General features: G+C 40.1%; 1 protein-coding gene across 2 annotated transcripts; it reads left to right on the forward strand.

Annotated features, from left to right (window-relative positions):
- The first annotated feature begins 521 nt into the window (after positions 1-521).
- NARS1 (asparaginyl-tRNA synthetase 1) lies at positions 522-17,120 on the forward strand. 2 transcript variants are annotated; one of them, XM_045886641.3, is made up of 15 exons: positions 522-681; positions 1,714-1,796; positions 4,750-4,815; positions 4,916-5,008; positions 5,095-5,184; positions 6,492-6,570; positions 7,417-7,487; positions 9,510-9,596; positions 10,986-11,207; positions 11,318-11,517; positions 11,922-12,057; positions 12,785-12,898; positions 15,167-15,298; positions 15,588-15,719; positions 16,252-17,120. In XM_045886641.3, the coding sequence occupies exons 1-15, from the start codon at positions 639-641 to the stop codon at positions 16,381-16,383; spliced, it is 1,680 nt and encodes a 559-aa protein (XP_045742597.2). In that variant the 5' UTR covers positions 522-638; the 3' UTR covers positions 16,384-17,120. The 2 variants fall into 2 exon arrangements, with proteins under 2 accessions (XP_045742597.2, XP_064434911.1); XM_064578841.1 differs by having other exon boundaries at positions 537-681; positions 1,717-1,796.
- The last annotated feature ends 799 nt before the right edge of the window (positions 17,121-17,919 follow it).

The raw sequence follows: 17,919 nt of genomic DNA on the forward strand, positions 1-17,919 counted from the left end.
GCCCGCGATCATTGTAACTTTAAATAAAAATACCAATAATCCAAATCATAAATACAGAAGTACTGCTCCTCATCCATTTAAGTTACAAAGTTAAATGGCCTTGATATTTCACAACAGGCAATGCACATGAGATAGGACTATTCTTATGCCCCTAACCCTTCCCCCACCCCCGTGGCTGGTGCTCAATACATTTGATGATGACATTAATTCCACAAGCATTCCAACATTTGGGGATAAGGAACGAAATTTTTGGTCTCGATTCCAAAAGGGCCCCGGCGCACCTACAGCTGGGGGCGGAATTGGAGACTCAGCAGGGAAAGTAGGGAGGTGAGGCCCGAGAGCAGAGAAGACCGCAGCCGCTTCCGGGTCTAGGCGGCCACGAGTCCCGGGGAGCCCGGCCCGGGGAAGCCCGAGCGCGTGGGGGCGGGGCGGCGGACCCGGAAGTCGCCTCTGTCCGGCTCAAAGATGGCTGCAGCAGTGACACCCGCCCACTTGCCGTAATCCTCCTGTAACCAATGGCTACGCGACGCTTGGGTGACTCACTGGAGCGACCTATGCATGAAGTTCTGATGCAACGTCCTAGTCGAGGAAGCCGCCGGTGCACGTTGGGGTGACAGGGCGGCAGAGTCTTGGAGACGATGTCCTTGGAGGTGACCGGGCCGACCGCGGGGATGGTACTAGGTGAGTGAAGCCCGGAGACCCGGGCTGTGTACGTGTGGCGGTGCCCCTACGTGGGGCAGGAACCGAGCTGCGGCCGGTGGCCTGGCTTCCAGTGGGCGGTCCAGCTCTGCACGTAAAAGCTAGGAGCGGGGGGAGGGGCCTGGACCCCAGCTGGGCCCCGACTCGCTGGGTGGGGTTTTTCCCCCCCGGGGGCCCCCTGTTTCCGGGGACTGGGATGGCGGCCGCTCCTCGCGCTGCCCCACTGCGAACAATCTGGTGATTCAGCTGAGACTTAGCCCCCGCGAGGCACTATGAGACGTCAGAGTAGCCCCCAAATATGTAAGCTCTTCAGAGTGATCGTCCGGAAAGGACTCGTGAATTCATATTCGCTTTCACACATCCTCATTTATATTGAGATTTCCAGGGAGGCCGTATGGTGCAATAGAAAAAGGGGAAAAGGGACCAGGATTGATGTCAGTGTTCACCCTTAATGAGTTGTAAGGCCTTCTGCAATTCGTTAAGCTCAGAGCTTCATTTCCTTTAAAGATCAGAAGGAACTGGTATTTGTTTGACATCGGTGCACTCTCACTGGGATATCTGATTTGTATGTGTGACTTTATTTCGTCCTCAGTACAGCCATTCAGGATGGGTATTGTTTTTTTCCCCTCACTTCGTAGACAAATAAGCTCAGAAAGGTTAAGTGAATTCTTGAGGGTCACCCAGGCTTTTTAAGGTACAACATCCAAGATTCCAGTCTGGTCTGGCCACCTTCAAAGCCTTTATCAAGTAGCCGGAAGCAGTATCACAAATTAAAATCATCAAAGTGCATTTTGAAAAGCCAGATTTGTAACTAGTATGTTTTTATGTGATAGATGTCACTGAAATAGGCGTGGGAAAGTAATCATGATATAATTTCTTTTGGACTGTGGTAATTTTTACTAATCAGATGGCTAGTTCTGTTTACAAAAATAAAGAATGGATAAAATAGTTGCGGTATGAAGTGACTAATAATTACTGGCCAAATGAGTAACTTACTCTGCTTTTGAAAAACAGCAGAGCTCTATGTCTCCGATCGAGAGGGAAATGATGCTACAGGTGATGGAACCAAGGAGAAACCTTTTAAAACCGGCCTAAAGGTAGCGTCTCTTCTCGTTCGCAAAATGACTACATTTGTTAATGACTCGTGTCTATTAACATGTGACTCACCAATAACTTTATTTCAGGCACTAGATTTTGAAGAGCATTTTCAGAAAAGAGAAAATGAGGAATGTATACAGCTACGTAGCTTTAAGAGTTTGGATGAACAAATCTAAACATAAATTTGAATATTTTTATTTATTTTTTATTTTTTATTTTTTTTTTAAGATTTTATTTATTCATTTGAGAGAGAGAGAATGAGAGAGAGCACATGAGAGTAGGGAGGGTCAGAGGGAGAAGCAGACTCCCTGCCGAGCAGGAAGCCCGGTGCGGGACTCGATCCAGGGACTCCAGGATCATGACCTGAGCCGAAGGCAGTCGCTTAACCAACTGAGCCACCCAGGCGCCCAAATTTGAATATTTTTAAAAGGTGTCTTCTTTTCTTCCTTATCATGCTAAGAGAGAATATGCTAAACTCACTTGAGGATTTTAGATCCTGAGAAATAATAGTACATTGGTAAATTAGCATTCTGTCTTCAAGCTCCAGACTCAGGAGTTATTGAGTGTCTGCTCTGAGAAATGTGTCCGTTATTAGTGTACTGATATAAATTAGGTCTTTGAATCTCAAGGCTCAGGATCACATCCGGATTCTAGTGGTAAATTCACCAAGAGGCCTCTTAGTCCATTTAGAAGAAATCTGGGCAGGGGCGCCTGGCTGGCTCAGTCGGTTAAGCATCTGCCTTCAGCTCAGGTCATGATCCCAGGGTCCTGGGATCGAGCCCCTTGTGTTCGGGCTCCCTGCTCAGCGGGAAGCCTGCTTCTCCCTCTCCCTCTGCCACTCCCCTGCTTGTGCTCTCTCTCTGTCAAGTAAATAAATAAAATTTCTTTTTAAAAAAGGAAGAAGAAATCTGGGCATGAACTTAGTGGGACTGGGGGAAGCTGAGTCTTACCTTTTAATTTTTAAAAGGAAATCATTCTCTCATTTCCAGTTTTTGAGGTGATTCCTATGGCTCCCCAAAACTGACGTTTAGGTGAATGTTTGCAAAATGTCACTATTAGCAAAAGTGTGCCGTTCTGATTTGGGTAATTACAGTTTGGCTTGTAACTTTCAATTTCGGTGATAAAAAAGGAGGGATCAATAGAGAGTGTCAGGTAGCAAATTCCTAATGATTTACAAACATCTCTACCAAGTGTAATTATTAAAAAGAAGAACTCTCGGGGCACCTGGGTGGCTCAGTCGGTTAAGCGGCTGCCTTCAGCTCAGGTCATGATCCCGGGGTCCTGGGATCAAGCCCCATATCCAGCTCCCTGCTCAGTGGAGAGCCTGCTTCTCCCTCTGCCTGCCGCTCTGCCTACTTGTGCTCTCCCTCTCTCTCTCTGTCAAATAAATAAATAAATCTTAAAAAAAAAAAAAAAAACTCTTAGATGTTTTTATTTTTATTTTTAAAATTCTTTTTTTTTTTTTTTTTTTTTTTTTTTTTTTTTAAGATTTTATTTATTTATTTGAGACAGAGAATGAGATAGAGCGAGCATGAGAGGGGGGAGGGTCAGAGGGAGAAGCAGACTCCCCGCCGAGCAGGGAGCCCGATGCGGGACTCGATCCCGGGACTCCAGGATCATGACCTGAGCCGAAGGCAGTCGCCTAACCGACTGAGCCACCCAGGCGCCCCTTTAAAATTCTTTTTTAAAGAGTTTATTTGTTTATTTGACAGAGAGAGACACAGTGAGAGGGAACAAGTAGGGGGAGTGGTAGAGGGAAAAGCAGGCTCTGCGCGGAGCAGGGAGCCCAATGTGGGACTCGATCCCAGGACCCTGGGACCATGACCTGAGCCGAAGGCAGACGTTTAACGACTGAACCACCCAGGTGCCCCTCTTAGATGTTTTTAAAAGATCCAGGTTCCCTCCTCTGCAGTGATCATTGAGTTGGGGTTAGTGTTAAAAGAAGATGAAAAGTATTTTCCAGGTTTGGAAATTAGACCTTTAATTTCCGCAAGCTTCAGATCCTACAATTGGAGAGAATAATTTGTTACATTTCTTGGCTGACTTAATCAAGTAATACAAACTATAAAATTTAAATGGCACAGCAACACCTGACATGTCCTCGTATTTATGAAGAGGTATTCTACATACAGGAATTTTTCAAATTAAATGAAGTGTAGCCTTTTATGTTCTTAACTGTTATTTTTCTTTCTGAAAGAGTTTCGGAAACAACTTCCCTGATTTCTTAGTGAAGATTAACCATTTAGGTGTGATCTGCAGTTGACTTCTACTGTCAACTTTCTCTCCTCTGTTGTTCTCAGTATACTTCCTGCTGGTTCCCACAGCCACTTAAAATATGTTGCTTCTAGTCTACTTGTACTGGGAAATGGTATACAGTTGACCCTTGAACAGCACAGGGTTAGGGGCGCTGACACCTGCCAAGTCAGAAATCTGCATACAGCTTTTGACCTCCTTAAAGCTTAATTACCAATAGCCTACAGTTGACCAGAAGCCAATAACATAAACCAATAACACAGTCAGCACATTCTGAATGTCATATGTATTCTATACTGTATTTTTACAAAAAAGCAAACTAGAAAACAGCAAATGTTAAAATCATAAGGAGGAGAAAAATGTGTTTACAGCACTGTACTGTATCTATGGAAAAAAATCTACATAGAAGTGGATCCACGCAGTTTAAACCCGAGTTCAGGGATCAACTGTATTGTGTAGCCCCACTTGCTAGAACTGTTTGTGAAAGGACCCGAGGGCTTCTACTTTAAGCAAAGTATTCTTAGTACATCCAATCAGTCATTCTTTCAACATTCACTTTTGGCTGTTGGGATCTGTATGCTTTTCTTCTTGGCTCTTGATGACATTCTAGATGGTTGAAGTTACCTCATAATTAGGATGTGATTTTGATTTCAAATATGGTACAATGTTAAATTTTCTTTTTCTCCCTTCCCACCCAAGGCTTTGATGACAGCAGGAAAAGAACCGTTTCCCACCATTTACATAGATTCACAAAAAGAAAATGAGGTAGGATGAGCCAAAAACTCTACCGAATTACATTTTGTAAATAAATTTTCATCAGAACATAGAGGTTCTTGAAAAAATTAAATATCTGTTTTTTCTCTAGAGGTGGGATGTTATTTCTAAATCACAGATGAAGAACATTAAAAAAATGTGGCATAGAGAACAAATGAAGAGTGAATCCCGGGAAAAGAAAGAGGTGAGCAGTGATTTTGCTGCTGTGAACATTTTTTAAGTTAGAATACTAGAAATCGTGTTAACAAACTGCTTTATTGTTAAAATTAGGCAGAATACAATTTGCGGAGAGAAAAGAACCTGGAAGAAGCAAAGAAGATTACCATTGAAAACGATCCAAGTCTCCCAGAGCCAAAATGTGTGAGTGTGACACATATTGTCCCAAATATCGCGGCTGTGCCTCGTCAGACTGTCAGTTCTATGTCCGAGGGCCGGGCCGCCTGGTTTACTTCTTGACACCGTTTGCCCTTCCTTTCCTTTTAGAAGGGATAGAGAGAAAATAACATTTTAGAGTTATGAGGCTGGTTTTTTGGGGGTTCATTTTATTATAAAGTTTAATAATTAGTTGTTGAATGATTCCCATCCCACCTGAAAGCTAGCTAAGTGTCCTCCCTCCCTACATGTCCATTTCCTCACCATAAAATGAAGAGGTCAAAATCCATGATTTTCATGAATTTTTTTTTTTTTTAAAGATTTTATTTATTTACTTGACAGAGAGAGACACAGCGAGAGAGGAAACACAAGCAGGGGGAGTGGGAGAGGGAGAAGCAGGCTCCCCGCAGAGCAGGGAGCCCGATGCGGGACTCAATCCCAGGACCCTGGGATCATGACCTGAGCTGAAGGCAGTCGCTTAACCAACTGAGCCACCCAGGCGCCCCTCATGATTTTTTTAAATAGATAAAGTGTTCTGTGATTTTATGAATTGGATTCTCTGTATTTTTTCTAGAACAGATGTTGGGCTGTGAGCAGACATGCTTAGATTTCAAATAGTTCTTTTTTTTTTTTAATGTTTTATTTATTTATTCATGAGAGTCAGAGAGACAGAGAGAGAGAGAGAGAGAGAGTCAGAGGGAGAAGCAGGCTCCCTGCCTAGCAGGGAGCCTGATGTGGGACTCGATCCCAGGACCCCGGGATCATGACCTGAGCCGAAGGCAGACACTTAACCATCTCAGGCACCCAGGCGCCCCTCGAATAGTTCTTACTGCTCATGGATTGTTGTCTTTTTCCTGTGTCCTTAGTGGTGAAGCTGTCTTGGCTACTTTCACCCTCCCCTTCCTGTACTCCTCTCCTCTGTGCTTCCTCCTCCAAACCAATAGCTAGCCTTGGTTAGCTTCTACCTTGTGGTGTCGGGAGGGACTGTGAGGGCAGGAAGGTCTTCGTGCAGACTCCTCTTGTTGCTCTTAGGAATTCATTTATTCATTGATTTTATATAGCAGTATCTAAAATTCCAGATGGTTCTCAGTGTCAGTTTTGCACTAAGAGAAAGAAGATTTGGATTTTTTTTTTTTAACCACTCCAATATGGCGAACGTTTGTTGTAGAATGACTGTCATTTTGCATCATTTGTGAAATTTTAACACTTTACTGCCACCCATCTAGTATTAGTGGAGAAGTTGATATGTGATAAATTACATGATTGGTCAAATGTTATTGATTTCAATTTCACAGGTGAAGATTCATGCACTAGAAGGATACAGAGGCCAAAGAGTAAAGGTATTTGGCTGGGTCCACAGGCTGCGTAGACAAGGTAAATAAATGGTATAGCTTTTCTTTTCTCTCTCTTTAATTTTAAACATCTCTGGTCTAGATGAAGAAGAACATAAAAACATTTACTTAGGTGGGGGATATTTTTGGTTTGGGATGCTAGTTTATAAAAGAGGATAGTGAATTATATCCTAAATTTGTTCTTAAATGACTATTATAGGTTTAAAAATTATTTAAATGCTATCTAACTGTAACCAACCACAGGGATCAGCAGGCATATCCAGTAAATATTTGTCTAGTTGAATTTAATTATTTAATGAAAAGCAGGGGATGTATTACAGGAAGGGCAGAGCCAAATCCTAAATTAATTTATGGCAGTAGTGTTGGCTTTTATAATTAGTGTGTGTTTGCATTCTACTTCTCTCAGTCCTGACTTTTTGCTTTGTCTTATTATTACGTGTATTTTATTGTAAGTAGTTACCACATCCTTCATAAAAAGAGATGGGGCATAAATCAAAAGAGTGATTCTATGCAGTGATATTTATGCACCTCTCGCTGAGTGCACAGTACTGTGCTAGGTACTGCAGAGGATTCAGTGGTGAGTGAGATGTAATCCCTCGTCTCACGTTTTTGACGGTCTTGCTTTCCCCTAATCACGTGGCTCATGAGGCTCACGTAGGATTTGGAAGTACAGTGAAGAAGGTGAAATGCTTTACAGATACTGAGTAGTGATGTTCCCGATGGCCACTTGAGAGAAAGGGGGCCACGCGGGAGGTTTGAACTCTTAACAATTTAACCATGGAGTTACCTATTATAAGATTAAATTATGAAAAAGTACTTTTAATTGCCTTGAGAACAGTCGGCCTAAATTTTTCTTTCTCATTTTTAGGAAAGAATTTAATGTTTCTGGTGTTGCGGGATGGTACGGGCTATCTTCAGTGTGTCTTGTCAGATGATTTGGTAAATGTTTTTTCTTATTTATAGCTGAAAACATGATTTTTTTTTTTTTCAGTAAGTTCCTTTATTGTTAGTTTTGGGAATTTTAGGATCTTTATATTTACTTTAAACTGTTATAGAAAATTTCCAACACATAAAAAATAGAACAGTACAGTTGACCATTGAACAACATGGGTTTGAACTGCATGGGTCTGCTTGTGTCTGGATTTTTTTTACAGTACTGAGTGAATTTTCTCTTCTTTATGACTTAATAACATTTTCTTTTCTCTAGCTTATTTTAAGAATACAGTATAATACACATAACATATAAAATATATGTTAATTGACTTTATGTTATTGGCAAGGCTTCCGGCCAACAGTAGGCTGGTTATTAGTTAAGTTGTGGGAGAATCAAGTTATATGTGGAATTTAGACAATGCAGGGCATCAGCACCCCTAATCCCCAAATTATTCAAGGTCAGCTGTATAAAGAAACTTCATGTGCTCATCACTCAGCTTTGGTAAGGTCAGTTTTAGCTGCTGTCATAAGATACCAAAGACTGGGTGGCTTATAAACAACAGGAATTTCTCTCTCACAGTTCTACAGGCTGGAAGTCGAACTCAGGGTGTCAGCATGGTCATGTTCTGGTGAGGGCTCTCTTCCAGGCTGCACACTGCCAGCTTCCTAGTGCATCCTCATGTGGCAGAGAGCAGAGAGGGGGAGCATACCCTCATCTGAGCCCATTCACCTGTCCAAGGGCCCACTTCCTCGTACTGGCAAATTGGGGTGTAGGATTTCAACATAGGAATTTTGGAGGGACAAAAACATTAAGTCTCTAACAAGTAATGGCTAATAATATGGCCATTCTGGTTTACTGCTCACCCCTTTTGCCCCCTAGACATCATATCATTTCATATAAATATACTTGCATACACATCTCCAAGAAAAAATATTTTTAATATAATCACGCTAATGTTAAACACACCCTCCCCAAACAAAGGCAACTCCTAAATATCCAGTCAGATTCTCCCAATTGACTCATAATGTGTTTTTACAGTTGTTTGGTTTGAATGAGAACCCAGACAAGATCTGTGTATTGCATTGAGCTGATGTGGCTCTGAAATCTCTCTCAGTCTGTAACTGTTCGCCCTTTTCTATTGTCTTTTCTACCCCGTTTGTTTAAAAAAACCTGGTTGGTTGTCCAGTGGAACTCCTCCATTCCAGGTTTGGCTGGTTGCATCCCGAGGGGTCATTTAACATATTTCTCTCTTCTGTATTTCTTACAAGCTTATCAAATTCAGGTTTTGGGGTTTTTTTCATTTTGTTTGACTTTTTTTTTTTTTTTTTTTTTTGCACAACTACTTCATGGGCAAGGCTGTGCGCTTCTCATTGCCTCACATCAAAGACACATAATGTCCTCTTGTCTTTTTTTATGATTTTATGATAGTGGGTTGAAGTGTTGCTAGCCTGATCCCACCATTATAAAGTTACATGTCACTTTTATCCTAATGGTTTTAGCAAGTGTTGATGATCATAGTCCAGGTGGACGGTTTATTATTTTAACAGTGTGAATTTAAAAAAAAAATAAAATGTGCTGTTCAGATATTTTTAAGAGGGTGCCTGGTGGCTCAGATGGTTAAGCATCTGCCTTCGGCTCAGGTCATGATCCTGGGGTCCTGGGATCGAGTCCCGCATCGGGCTTCCTGCTCCTTGGGGAGCCTGCTTCTCCCTCTGCCCCTTTCTCTCTCATGAATAAATAAATAAAATCTTTAAAAGAAAAAGATATTTTTAGGAGATGTGGGCTACTGTCGTTTATGCATATGTATATATGTAAAATATCTATTTACATACACATTTCTCTGTAGATGAATCCTCCCACAAAAATAGCTATTCTTTATGAATACTAAAAAATTGATGACCATCTCATTTTACTAGTTTTAGACCAGGTAACTTATATGTAAGTAATCCGCTTAGCTTTCTGTACATCAGAACAAACATTTTAATGTAAATATGAGTAAATAAATTTGAACTTTCATTTTTTTATAGTGTCAGTGTTACAATGGAGTCGTCTTGGCCACTGAGAGTAGTGTTGCAGTGTATGGAATGCTAAATCTGACTCCAAAGGGCAAACAGGTGAGTAGATTGAATTTTGTACTGGGAGGGTAAGTGTTTGTTCTCCAGTGTTTTTTTGTTTGTTTGTTTTAAAGATTTTATTTATTTATTTGACAGAGAGAGACATAGCGGGAGAGGGAACACAAGCAGGGGGAGTGGGAGAGGGAGAAGCAGGCTTCCCGCGGAGCAGGGAGCCCGATGCGGGGCTCGATCCCAGGACCCTGGGATCATGACCTGAGCCGTAGGCAGACACTTAACGACTGAGCCACCCAGGTGCCCCGTTCTCCAGTGTTTTATTTGTACTTTTGGTATTTGGCAAATGCACAGATGTGATGTACTTGCTAAATTTAGGATGCCTTTTCCTTTTCCAGGACTGGAAAAGGTACAACTTGCTGTACGACTCATATGATACAACAAACTCAGGGATTTCCAACCTTATAGAATTCCTAAATAATCTTGATGGGCCATAGTATAGTCACTTTGCTGTGGATGCATGAATAATTTTTCGGCCAGGTAGTAATAAAAACAGTCTGCCCAAAAAAATTCAGGAGAGAACAGTAATCTAAATCTGAAACTTTCTGAATAGAATTTGGAAGTCTCTTTTAGAAAAACTTAAATATAATTCTGATATTCAGAGAGTTGTTTCTTCTCCAACCAACAGGCACATAAGAGTTACTTGTTGGTAATTACTTTTTAAATAATTACTGTGGTTATATTTGTTGTCTTGGAAAGAAAACAAACAAATGTGACCTGTTAACCACCAGAGGGAGCCCCTAGAGTCTGCCTTAATAGACTAGATCAGAGGGTCTCCCAGAGTTCATGTTAAAGAACCTACATTAAGCATAAATATCTGATTCAACTTCACTGATATAATGTGATTTGCAAAACGTATTTGTCATGACATGTTACTTGCTATCCAGGGTTTGGCACCAAGATATTGTATATTTCGTGATGTGTGGCTTCTAAAATGAATCGGAATGGAATTATTAGGGAGAATTTGAATTTCTATCATATATCTGTTCCAAAGAGAAACAGCTTTTAGTAAAACCTTTGCATTTGAGGAGATTTTCAATGTCGATAAAATGTTATTTTAAATTATCAGGGAAAGGTTAGGAAGATACAGCAAATGATAACAGTGGTTAGTAGTTACTCCAAGTTGCAAGATAATAATTTATTTTCTAGTTTGTGCTTTTCTATTGTTTAAAAATCGTGTGTGTATTTACTCTGAAAGGAATATTAAATATCAAAATAAAATCAGATTATTAGGTCTTTGTGTCTAGAAGGGGAGGCTAATAATGATGAGGCCTAAAAATAGCTTACCAACAATTTTGACATAAATGAAAATCTCCAATAATGTTAGTTTTTTGTCTCCTCTCTCCTTTCTCCCCACCCCCCCTTTCTAAAATGGAGGCTCCCGGTGGCCATGAGTTGAGCTGTGACTTCTGGGAACTGATCGGGCTGGCCCCTGCTGGAGGAGCTGATAACTTAATTAACGAGGAGTCTGACGTGGACGTCCAGCTCAACAACCGACACATGATGATTCGGGGAGAAAACATGTCCAAGATCCTGAAAGCACGCTCGGTGGTCACCCGGTGCTTTCGAGATCACTTCTTTGATAGGGGGTACTATGAAGTAAGAGTGTGTTCGTCATCTTTTGCAAACAAACACCTTCTGCCATTTTTAAACTTGAATAGTGGCACTCACAATATGCCTTTATTTACTCCTCCTTTGCATTTAAACAGGTTACTCCTCCAACGTTAGTGCAAACACAAGTGGAAGGAGGTGCTACACTCTTCAAGCTTGACTATTTTGGGGAAGAGGCATTTTTGACTCAGTCCTCTCAGTTGTACCTGGAGACCTGCATTCCAGCTCTGGGAGATGTGTTTTGTATTGCACAGTCATACCGGGCAGAACAATCTAGAACACGAAGGCACCTGGCTGAGTACGGAATTACTATTTCATTTTTATTAAAAAAATTATTTTTAAGAAAATATGTTTAGAGAAGCAGTCTTTATGTAGGCAAATGATGATTATATAAAAAAATTTGATATGTTAAGAGGGTGTGTGGAGGGCAGTTCAACAAATTAATGGAAGCCATGTATGAAGTTTTGCCTCCTAGGGCATAGCTAGCTATGGTCTCTTCTTTCACTTTGCCTTGATCCTTTTTATGCTAAGGAATAAACAAGACATCACTATTCAAGGGGGAAAGGTAGGGGCTCTAAAACTAATGTGCTGGGTTGGGAGTTGGTTAGCGGTGCTGGAATTTTGCATTTCTGGGCAGTTCCTTGCTTGAGAGAAACCTGATGGAAAAGAAGAGCGGCTCCCAGATAATGTCTTGTTCTTCAGATACACTCACGTGGAAGCAGAGTGTCCTTTCCTGACCTTTGAGGAGCTCCTGAACCGATTGGAGGACTTGGTTTGTGACGTGGTAGATAGAGTCTTGAAATCACCTGCAGCGAGCATAGTGCGTGACCTCAACCCGGTAGGTGTGCTGTTTATGGAAATGCAAAGTCAGGATTTTTTTTTTTTGGAGGGTAATGATGTCTTCACCCTTAGTTTTTGTAAATTAAATGGCTTAGTGAGCTTTGAAATAAGTGACACATATATATAATGTATATAACATATTTATATGTAACATTTATATTATATATATAGTATATATAACATTTATATATTTTTAGATAAAATTGATATATAGCATTATATTCGTTTCAGGTGTACAGCATAATGATTTGATAGTTGTATATATTATGAAATGATTATCGTAAGTCCATTACCAGACATTGATAAAATTTGTTCTTTCTTATGATGCAACCTTCTAAGATCTACTCTGCTAGCAACTTTCAAATTTATAGAGTATTGTTACCTAACTATATATATATATATATACATACGTACATATATATATATGGTGCTGCACATTATATTCTCAGGACGGGCTATTTTATAACTGGAAGTTTGTACCTTTTGACCACCTTTACTCATTTCTGTACTTAATATTTTTAAGAGTAAAATTTGATACTAGTCATTGCCAATAATTTTATAATATTTTACATAGGAGGAGGTCATGTATATTTTCCATTTTTAGGAATGTCTTCAGTTTTCTAGTCAGGAATAACATTTTACACTAATGACAAATAGTTTTTCTTAAAATGGAAATTTTAGTGTTATGGTTTCTTTGTATACACTATTTTTTCTTTCTCTTGTAGAACTTCAAGCCTCCCAAACGGCCTTTTAAGCGGATGAACTATTCAGATGCTATTGTGTGGCTGAAAGAACACAATGTAAAGAAAGAAGATGGGACCTTCTATGAATTTGGAGAGGTATGCGTTGCTTGCTGTTGCCAGCATGGCATGGCGCGAAAGTCGATTGCTACTCTGGTTAATGAACCAGTAATGCAGGAGGCAGCTGCTCTTTGTCAAATAAATGGTAACAACAGAAGCTCCTCCTTGGGGTTGTCTGAGGATCCACTGAGTCAACAGATGGAGAGTCAGCCTTAGAACAGTATCTTTCCGTAGGGTTCGGTAATGATTAGCGTCGTGGCAGCCTGCACAGCTCGTCTTGTACCTCTTTCCTCTTCTTCCGTGGTCAGTCCATGCTCGGGACTTACTCTAGTGGTAACTCTCTAGGCTGGCAGGATGCTTCAAAAAGCTGTACACTTCACAGTTTCAGGCAAAATGTTGATATGTATATATCCATTTTATTTGCCTGGAGAAAGTATCTGGCTCTTTCAAAAAGGATGCCTGGGCGCCTGGGTGGCTCAGTCGGTTAAGCGACTGCCTTCGGCTCAGGTCATGATCCCGGGGTCCTGGGATCGAGTCCCGCGTCGGGCTCCCCGCTCTGCAGGGAGCCTGCTTCTCCCTCTCCCACTCCCCCTGCTTGTGTTCCCTCTCTCACTGTGTCTCTCTGTCAAATAAATAATAAAAAATTAAAAAAAAAAAAAAAAAAGGATGCCTCCCCTAAAGGAGTGTATTAAAACTCCTTCACAGGGAGAAGAGTCAAAGGAGAAAATAGCTGTTGGTTAAAATGCAAAACCAAGAGAGAAGGCCTGGCTGGGGAAGGTGGTCTGGTGTCCCAGATACGCAGAGCAGATGTATCGGACGTGTAGATTGTTGGTACTGTTAAGCCCTCTTCCCTGTGCATTTAACCATTTCTCACTTAGTGTTTGCAAATCCATTTTATAGATAAAATAGGAGCAACTACTGCTAACTTGAATTTTGTTTTATTTTTAGAAGGAATTTACAGAGAGAACAAACAGTACATTAGACCTATATAAATCATTCACCATTTCATGAATTCAGTTGGTGGTGTATAATAACAAAATTTTGTATTAAAAATTTAAGAAGTGTTATTACCTAAAACTTAGCAAAGTAGTATGATGGAGTGGAAAGAGCCCAATCTTTGGAGTAAGAAGTCCCCCTAGGTGGCTTAGCTCCCACCTGTGTCTTTACTGCTGTATGATGGAAGGCCAGTGACCCCACCCTCTGTTCCTTGGAGGTCACATCTGCTTTGCAAACTTGGGAGGACTCAAAGCTAAATTCTTGGCAGGGTCCACGGCTCAGGAAGCCCTTGATGCTCGTCAACATTTATTGTACACTGATGGCATCCCATGCACATGAGGACACCAGAGTAAACGGTCTTGCGACTTTTTGGAATGTGCAGTGAGACTGTTTCCCCCCAGTTAAATCTGACTCTAGTATGTAAAGCAGATAAAAGCTGAGAGACCAGAACTATCCCACTTATCTCCCACAGGCCTCCAGGGACTGGGGCTTGATGACAGCTGTGCCGGGTGATTGCTAAGCTCCATTTTGGTTCTTAACATTAAACAAATCAAGGAGTCTTGTCGAGTTGCCTCAGTCAGTTTGTACTGGGACAAGAGTTTTCAGTTTTAACTTGAGTTTATGTGTGGTTTACTGAAGGATGTTTTGAGAGAGAGGCAGATTAACTTGGTTCATCATCATCTAACATTTCTTGGCTAAGTATTCCAGGTGTGGTTACACTTAGAAATTTCACACTGGTTATTTGTCTTATGACTCTGTCTTACTTCCTGTTGAAGCCTTATAGATTTACTGTAACAGGAAAGAAGTACAGATGACAAGAAAGTTTAAAGATTGGTGTTATTAATAACACGTTCTGTGCATAGACCGATGATGTTCTGGAGCATTCACTGATTATCTTACGCCTTATGGGACTAAGTGGACTACGTTTGCTTCAGAGCTAGATAAAACTGGCTGCTGATAAAAATAACTACCAGTATCTAGTCCCAGTGAATAATGGCTTTGAGTGGTTGTTTTTTGTTTTGGGGTTTTTTTGGGGGGGGGGTTCATTCCTCAAGCAGCATGGCGCTTGAGATATACTGTAGAAGGAAGCGGATCTTTTTGCAGTTGGTTTAATAACTGAGTGTGAGTTTTAAAAATACCTTTATTGTTTTTGGAAGAAATTGTTGCTTCCACATGTGTATGGGTTGTGGGTGGATGTGTGTTCTCTGCTATGCTACATTAATAAGAGGAAGGGCTGCTAGTGGGTGAGGGCTGCTTCTGTCTTAATGCCTTTCGAGCTGTAAATGTTAATGAAGTCTTGTTTAACCTCAGGATATCCCAGAAGCTCCTGAGAGACTGATGACGGACACCATTAACGAGCCCATCTTGCTTTGTCGATTTCCTGTAGAGATCAAGTCCTTCTATATGCAGCGATGTCCTGAGGATTCCCGCCTTACAGAATCTGTCAGTTTGTGATTCAAATAGTATTAGTAATTTTGCTTTCTAAGGGGGTGGGGACTGCCACTGTAATAAGATAGAGTCATGGCAAATATTTCATTATACATCTGGCATGGCAGTATTTAAAGAAGTGGCCTTTGTCCTCTGATTGGGCTTAACATACCTTATTAAATTATAGGATTTGAATATTTGAGTATTACATGACCATAGTGCTCCTTTAGCTATGAGTTTAATTGTGATTTTCCTTGAAACTATAGCCTGGTAGTAACTGCATTTTATTTACTTGTTTTTATAGGTTGACGTGTTGATGCCCAATGTTGGTGAGATTGTGGGAGGCTCAATGCGTATCTGGGATAGTGAGGAAATACTGGCAGGTTATAAAAGGGAAGGAATTGACCCCACTCCTTATTACTGGTACACAGATCAGGTAAAAACAGTTTTGTGGGGGTTTTTTTAACACTCTTTTAAAATGTTTTCATTATAATAGTTCTGCATAAATTGGAATTTTTAAAAGGAGAGAATTCATTGTGGTACTTTGATGTGGGAATGAGCTGTATTCAGTTTCATGGTTATAATGTGGCATATAACTATTGCTAGTTTTGTCTTTGTCTAGTAATATGTTGACTTGATTTGAAAAACTGCTCAGCTCTGGCCTTGCTCAATGCTACTGAGTTTTTAAAAATTTGTTGTTAGATCCTACCAATATCTAGTGCTGTCTCACATTTTCCTCTGATAAACAGCGACATTGACTTAGTTGAGAAGTTTGAAATTAGGGTGACACCTAATCCCTGGTTTATTTTTCATACCAAATCATTTCTATACACGTGGTCTATGAAAGCTTCTAGATTAAGGGTTGAATTCTTAACCACAATAAGCTAACTCATTTCACAGTAGAAAATTTTAAATATTTTAGACAAAATTTTAAACATCTATTCTTCTCTCTCTTTTTTTTTTAACAGAGAAAATATGGCACATGTCCTCATGGAGGATATGGCTTGGGCTTGGAACGATTCTTGACCTGGATTCTGAATAGATACCACATCCGAGATGTATGCTTATACCCACGATTTGTCCAGCGTTGCAAGCCGTAACTGATTCCTCCAGAAGCATTAAGGAACGAATATAGTTTATGAAGGGAACAGACTGCCTCTTAACAAAACAAAAACAAAAAGCCAAAATCTTCCCTTTTTTTATTCCATTGGTGTATAGCCATTTCTTTTTTCTCCCACAAAAAGCAGTCCAAGTCATGTGAATATCCAGTGATGTCAGTGTTATCATTTTAAGAAACAATATCCATCACAAAGTTTGGGGGAAATATGTGGCATGTAACACTACAGTTGTAAGTCTATCCAACTATAGGTTATAATTTTTGCATCATATATACCGCATATATAATTAAACAGATTTTAATTATGATCTAAGACATTCCAGTAACTTAATCTTTCCGTCCTGTTAAGTGTAACTGGAATTCTTTATATCATTTTATTGTATAGGTGAGTTATAACAAACATCTTGGGGGAAAATTGACAATGTGGTGTAAAAATCTGCTAGTATTAGAACAGTGTAATTCATTGATAGATACTTGAATCAAACGAAGACAGTTTTGCATTTGTCATTAATCTTTTCTAATTCTGTAGAGCTACTTATAATTCTAAAGCGTACGAATTGATGTGGAGAACTCTGTAAGAAATGGGAAGTTTGCGTTAAAGGATTTGAAATAACAGCAAATTCTTTTTTTTTTTTTTTGTTCCTTGCATTAGTTTAAGCTAAAGAGGCAGAGTGATCTTCTGTCTTTCCTGGTAGTTTCTAAGTAATTAAGAATAAATAAGTTCCAAAAGAATTTGCAGCTGGAATTTTAATGACAACCGTAAGTTGCCGTTTGACTCTTCCCACACTGTGACTTTAGATCTAATCTGCTACCTTATTAACTCCTAGAAGCCTTATTGAATGGCCTCATTTCAGATTTGCTTAATTTCTCTCCCCAAATGCATGTCATGTATTCTCAATAGGCTGTATTCCCAGCAATCAATCAATGGACACACATAAGAACTATTTGCTGGCTTTAATTTTTCTAAAGCTGAACACCTCAGTCTTACATTGGTTTGTGTGTTTTGCATTTTTTTAGTCTTTTTATTTTTCATGATGTATATATGTGAAGTTAGATATTACTAAATTCAGTAGGTATTACTAAAAACACGTAATGAAAAGGAACAGTTTTTAAAAATTAGGTGTAGGTTCTAGTCGTGTTTTATAATCTTTTTTGTGTTATTTTTGGACACATTAGATTATATCCTATTTTTCTTTTTTTTTAAAGATTTTATTTATTTATTTGAAGAGAGAGACACAGCGAGAGAGGGAACACAAGCAGGGGGAGTGGCAGAGGGAGAAGCAGGCTTCCCGCGGAGCAGGGAGCCCGATGCGGGGCTCGATCCCAGGACCCTGGGATCATGACCTGAGCCGAAGGCAGATGCTTAACGACTGAGCCACCCAGGGCCCCTATATTCTATTTTTCAATTATGTGAAATGACCGATGGAAATGGGGCATTTATAGTATATTTGGCCTGTATCTTTAAAATAAAAAATACTTGTAAGGATGTGAATGAGCTCTAATTGGATTCATCTAGGCA

The sequence above is a fragment of the Mirounga angustirostris genome, unplaced genomic scaffold (genome assembly GCF_029215605.1).
Source record: "Mirounga angustirostris isolate CCGP_5_RB_7025 unplaced genomic scaffold, mMirAng1.0.hap1 SCAF_14, whole genome shotgun sequence".
Lineage (NCBI taxonomy): Eukaryota > Metazoa > Chordata > Mammalia > Carnivora > Phocidae > Mirounga > Mirounga angustirostris.

What these genes read in the sequence shown, in the direction of transcription:
- NARS1 (XM_045886641.3), top strand. Translation starts at nt 639, where the DNA reads ATGTCCTTGGAGGTGACCGGGCCGACCGCGGGGATGGTACTAG. An exon ending in TTGATAGGGGGTACTATGAA is followed by an intron (nt 11,208 to 11,317) that starts GTAAGAGTGTGT and finishes GCATTTAAACAG; the next exon opens with GTTACTCCTCCAACGTTAGT. An exon ending in ATTACTGGTACACAGATCAG is followed by an intron (nt 15,720 to 16,251) that starts GTAAAAACAGTT and finishes TTTTTTTAACAG; the next exon opens with AGAAAATATGGCACATGTCC.